The 5,464-nt window shown below is 45.1% G+C and overlaps 1 protein-coding gene across 1 annotated transcript; it reads right to left on the bottom strand.

Moving 5' to 3' along the window:
- Window positions 1–4,138: 4,138 nt before the first annotated feature.
- On the bottom strand, window positions 4,139–5,080 carry LOC135888109 (olfactory receptor 12D1-like). The gene has a single exon (XM_065415913.1). The coding sequence runs from the start codon at window positions 5,078–5,080 to the stop codon at window positions 4,139–4,141; it is 942 nt and encodes a 313-aa protein (XP_065271985.1).
- Window positions 5,081–5,464: the final 384 nt, after the last annotated feature.

Below are 5,464 nucleotides of genomic sequence, written 5' to 3'. Positions count from 1 at the left end.
AATGAATAATAATTCATCTAATGTTGCCCCACAGTTAGTAGAGATGAGAGAGTCCTGCTATGACATTTGTTCAGCTCCTTCCACCCATTTTTGCCATTGTGATTTCTCCTGTAGAATCAATCTTTCAGTGGCTAACACAGATTGTTCTCCCACATTACATAGTTCATTGCCAACTTTTCATTATGTTCAAGGGCCAGGATTGCCCCCTACAACCTGTTTTTCATTGTCCAATGCAGACTGGCTGCTGCAGTTATATATTCTATTGCCATCTTCCCTTTGCAAGTACCACACAAAATCTGTGTTAAAACAGAGAAAATGTTTTACATTAGTAAATTTGGGTAAAATGCATTGCAGGGATGTTGTAATTATACAAAATTAAGTGTTAAAACCCAAGAACTTCCAAGTTAAGGTTAAACTTAAATCCGAACATATTAAGGAATGAAAATGCACAGTTAAGCCACCAAACTAATCTTAACTCTGCCCTATCATATTTTTTTCCAACTTCCCATCTAGTTAAAACAATGAAATTTTGCATATAGGAAATATATGAATAGTCTTTTTTGTATGGTTCATGGCAATTTCCTCACCATTATCCTTCAAAGTTTCACTATCAGCAGTCATTAAGATGGAGTCAAGGTTTAGAGAACATGTCCTTAATTTAGGGTAGAATACATTACAAAGGTGTAATTTCCCCCCAAAAGCCCACAGGAAATTCAAAATTAAAGTTAAACAATATGCATACATGTTAAAACAAGAAATAATATTAGGGCACCCAAACAAACTTAGCACTGCCCTATAGTGACACCTTGAAGGGGAAAAAATGAGGGGAGAGGGGGAATCTAATGTGTACTTAAAAATCTTGGAGTCCAAAAAGACTAAAAGGTTTTAATCATAATTTTAAAGGGTTTTATGTGTCTTTTTTTTATTCATGTCCTTTCATGGACGAGTTTTCTGTTCAGCAATTTCTACAGGGCAAATTTCACCTCCTCATTCCTGAGAGATAGATCATGGGGTTCAGAATTGGGGTGACAACATTGTATATGTGGATGACTATAATGTTCCTTTCAGAGGAGACCCCAGGGGAGTTGGTACATAGCATGGAGACACCATCATGGGGTGGGAGGTGCAGGTAGAAAAGATATTGGTCCTGATTTCCCATGGGGTGGGAGGAAGGCAATTTAAGTAGAGGTACAGCAGGAAGTTGGGGACAAAAACCGAGTGTGAAGCTCCCAGTGATGATTTTGAGGAGGCTCAGGTTGAGGTGGGTGCTGCAGTAGGCCAGGCTCAGCAGGGGCTTGATGTCACAGAGGAAGTCATAGAAGCAGCTGAGGCACTAGAAACACAGCCAGGAGTCATGACTGTCGCATCAGCATGTTCAGGGATGAAGTGGCCCAGGTGGCTGCTATCAGCCAGAGGCAGGCCTGTGGGTTCCTGACCAGTGTGTAGTGCAGCGGGTTAAAGAGGGCCATGTAGCAGTCACAGGCCATGACAGCCAGCAGAATGGCCTTCCTGCTGCCCAGGAAGTGGAAGAAATGGAACTGGGTGAGGCAGCTGGTAAAGGAGATGGCCTGGTGCCCTGAGAGGAAGCCGGCCAGCATCTTGGGTATGGTGACTGTGGAATAGAAGATGTTTTGCCCAGAAAGAAGGACATTGGGGTGGAAAGTTGGGGCTGAGCCACTGTCAGAAATTTCATACAGATATAGACATTTCATAAGATCATCCCCAATTCTTAAGTGTACCAAGACAGATACCACAAATAATCACACAAGGTTTATTACATGCACAGTTGGGGCATCCAAAAAATCTTAACTCTCCATTGTTGTGACAAGAAGAGGGGAGTGGGGAAAAGAAACAAATCAATGGGGCTTTAAAAATTAGGTTCATTTAAGCTGGCTGCACAGACATTAAAATACCTCGATCACAATTGTATGTTTAGTTGCCAGCTGTGAATACAAGCCAGAGTAGAGATTTCTACTGAAAGAAATTTCATTTATGACGAATAATGGGAGGAAACGAGAATTACAACTAATAAATCAATAAATATTCAAATGTGACCTATGTACCAAATTTCAGTGTGTTTTAACAATAAGAGAAGTTGGAAGAGTCTGTGACAGGACAGAGTTACGGTGGTTTGCAAGCCTGATCTGTGCATTTGTAGACCTTAACAGGGTTGGATTTCATAGAATCATAGAATATCAGGGTTGGAAGGGACCTCAGGAGGTCATCTAGTCCAACCCCCTGCTCAAAGCAGGACCAATTCCCAACTAAATCATCCCAGCCAGGGCTTTGTCAAGCCTGACCTTAAAAACCTCCAAGGAAGGAGACTCCACCACCTCCCTAGGTAATGCATTCCAGTGCTTCACCACCCTCCTAGTGAAATAGTGTTTCCTAATATCCAACCTAGACCTCCCCCACTGCAACTTGAGACCATTGCTCCTTGTTCTGTCATCTGCCACCACTGAGAACAGCCGAGCTCCATCCTCTTTGGAACCCCCCCTCAGGTAGTTGAAAGCAGCTATCAAATCCTCCCTCATTCTTCTCTTCTGGAGACTAAACAATCCCAGTTCCCTCAGCCTCTCCTCATAAGTGATGTGCTCCAGCCCCCTAATCATTTTTGTTGCCCTCCGCTGGACTCTTTCCAATTTTTCCACATCCTTCTTGTAGTGTGGGGCCCAAAACTGGACACAGTACTCCAGATGAGGCCTCACCAATGTCGAATAAAGGGGAACGATCACGTTCCTCGATCTGCTGGCAATGCCCCTACTTATACAGCCCAAAATGCCGTTAGCCTTCTTGGCAACAAGAGCACACTGTTGACTCATATCCAGCTTCTCGTCCACTGTGACCCCTAGGTCCTTTTCTGCAGAACTGCTACCTAGCCATTCGGTCCCTAGTCTGTAGCAGTGCATGGGATTCTTCCGTCCTAAGTGCAGGACTCTGCACTTGTCCTTGTTGAACCTCATCAGGTTTTTTTTGGCCCAATCCTCTAATTTGTCTAGGTCCCTCTGTATCCGATCCCTACCCTCTAGTGTATCTACCACGCCTCCCAGTTTAGTGTCATCTGCAAACTTGCTGAGAGTGCAGTCCACACCATCCTCCAGATCATTAATAAAGGTATTAAACAAAACCGGCCCCAGGACCGACCCTTGGGGCACTCTGCTTGAAACCAGCTGCCAACTAGACAAGGAGCCATTGATCACTACCCGTTGAGCCCGACGATCTAGCCAGCTTTCTATCCACCTTACAGTCCATTCCCGTACTTCTTTAACTTGGCGGCAAGAATACTCTGGGAGACCATATCAAAAGCTTTGCTAAAGTCAAGGAATAACACATCCACTGCTTTCCCCTCATCCACAGAGCCAGTTATCTCATCATAGAAGGCAATTAGGTTAGTCAGGCACGACTTCCCCTTGGTGAATCCATGCTGACTGTTCCTGATCACTTTCCTCTCCTCTAAGTATTTCATAATTGATTCCTTGAGGACCTGCTCCATGATTTTTCCAGGGACTGAGGTGAGGCTGACTGGCCTGTAGTTCCCCGGATCCTCCTTCTTCCCTTTTTTAAAGATGGGCATTACATTAGCCTTTTTCCAGTCATCCGGGACCACCCCCGATCGCCATGAGTTTTCAAAAATAATGGCTCTGCAATCTCATCCGCCAACTCCTTTAGCACCCTCGGATGCAGTGCATCCGGCCCCATGGACTTGTGCACGTCCAGTTTTTCTAAATAGTCCCGAACCACTTCTTTCTCCACAGAGGGCTGGTCACCTTCTCCCCATACTGTGCTGCCCAGTGCAAATCTTAACCTTCAACTTCCAAGGTTTGTAGCGCTTGGTTTTGGAATCTATGCAATATCTCTGTAAAGTAGTTTAACTTCAATTAATCATATGTATTATAAACCTTTATACCAATTTTGTTTGGGAATAATATTTAAAATTAATCTCCAAACATTTTCCCCCATAACAATTAGAGATGAAGAAATCCTGGGAGGACATTTTTCCATCCCCATCTTGGTCACTGCAAGAATGTCTCCTACAGTCTATTTTTTCCAGGGGATATTGAAGATAGATCCCCTACATTATAATTCCCTTGGTCAACATCTCTCCTTTTCACTTCAAAACAAGAAGCAGTCATTTTATTCAGTTCCTTTCAGGGAAGAGTTTTCTAGTGATGAATTTCCTGGTGGCGTATTTCACCTCACTGTTCCGCAGGGTGTAGATGAGGGGATTCAGAGCTGGGGTGATGACACTGTACACTAGGGTGATGATCATCTCTTCTCCCTTGGAGCTTCCTGAAGAAGGACGCATGTAGGCGAAGATCACTGTCCCATAGTACAGTGCTATCACAGTGAGGTGGGAGGTGCAAGTGGAGAAGGCCTTTCTCCTGCTTTCCCGTGACCGGACCTTCAGGAAGAGGAAGGAGATGATGTAGAGGTAGGAGAGGAGTGTGATGATGAAGGGAGTCAGAGCGATGGTCCCAGTGACGATGTTCAGGAGGCTCAAGTTGAGGTGGGTGCTGCTGCAGGCCAGGCTCAGCAGGGGCTTGATGTCACAGAAAAAGTGGTGGACACGGTTGGGGCCACAGAAGTGCAGGCGGGAGGTCATGATCGTGTGCATCAGGGCATGCAGGAAGCCAGTGGCCCAGGTGACTCCTGCCAGCAGCAGGCAGGCCTGTGGGCTCATGACCAGTGTGTAGCGCAGTGGGTGGCAGATGGCCACGTAGCGGTCATAGGCCATGACAGCCAGCAGCATGGCCTCACTGCTGCCCAGGAAATGGAAGAAATGGAGCTGTGCCAGGCAGCTGGTGAAGGAGATGGTCTGGTGCCCCGAGAGGAAGCCGGCCAACATCTTGGGCACAGTGACTGTGGAGTAGAAGATGTCTAGGCTGGAGAGATTTCCCAGGAAGAAGTACATGGGGGTGTGAAGCCGGGGCTCAGCCAGTACCACAGCCACAATGGCTCCATTCCCCAAAATGCTGGCCATGTAGAGCAGCAGGAAGAGGGCAAAGAGATAGCACTGTAGACCTCTCACATTGGTGAGGCCCAGGAAAATGAACTCACTCACCTCTGTCTGGTTCTCCATCCCTGCAGGAGGAAGAGGACAAAGCAGCAGAAAGTGAAAGCAGCTTAAGGTTCCACTCCCCTCTATGTTGCAGAACCTGGTCCCGATGCAATGCACTGGATTGGAGTAAGACATTTTGTGGTAGAGTGTTTTCTTTCTGCAGCCATAGGTACATTCTGTAACCAGATATAATTGTATAGTAAAAAGAGGCAAAATAATTACTGATTTTTCATTTCTTTGTGAAGCTGAGATAGATAGATAGATAGATAGATAGATAGATAGATAGATAGATAGATAGATAGATAGATAGATAGATAGATAGATAGATAGATAGATTAGATTTGATTTTCTATCACTGCAGTTATAAGAGTAATGTATAAAAGTAGACATATTAATCATACTACT

Source organism: Emys orbicularis, chromosome 13 (genome assembly GCF_028017835.1).
Source record: "Emys orbicularis isolate rEmyOrb1 chromosome 13, rEmyOrb1.hap1, whole genome shotgun sequence".
Lineage (NCBI taxonomy): Eukaryota > Metazoa > Chordata > Testudines > Emydidae > Emys > Emys orbicularis.
Note: the sequence above shows the minus strand (reverse complement) of the source record. Positions and strands in the feature narration are given on the sequence as shown.

Bases quoted from the DNA above. Each gene is read 5' to 3' on its own strand.
- LOC135888109 (XM_065415913.1), bottom strand. From the start codon at position 5,080: ATGGAGAACCAGACAGAGGTGAGTGAGTTCATTTTCCTGGGCCTCACC.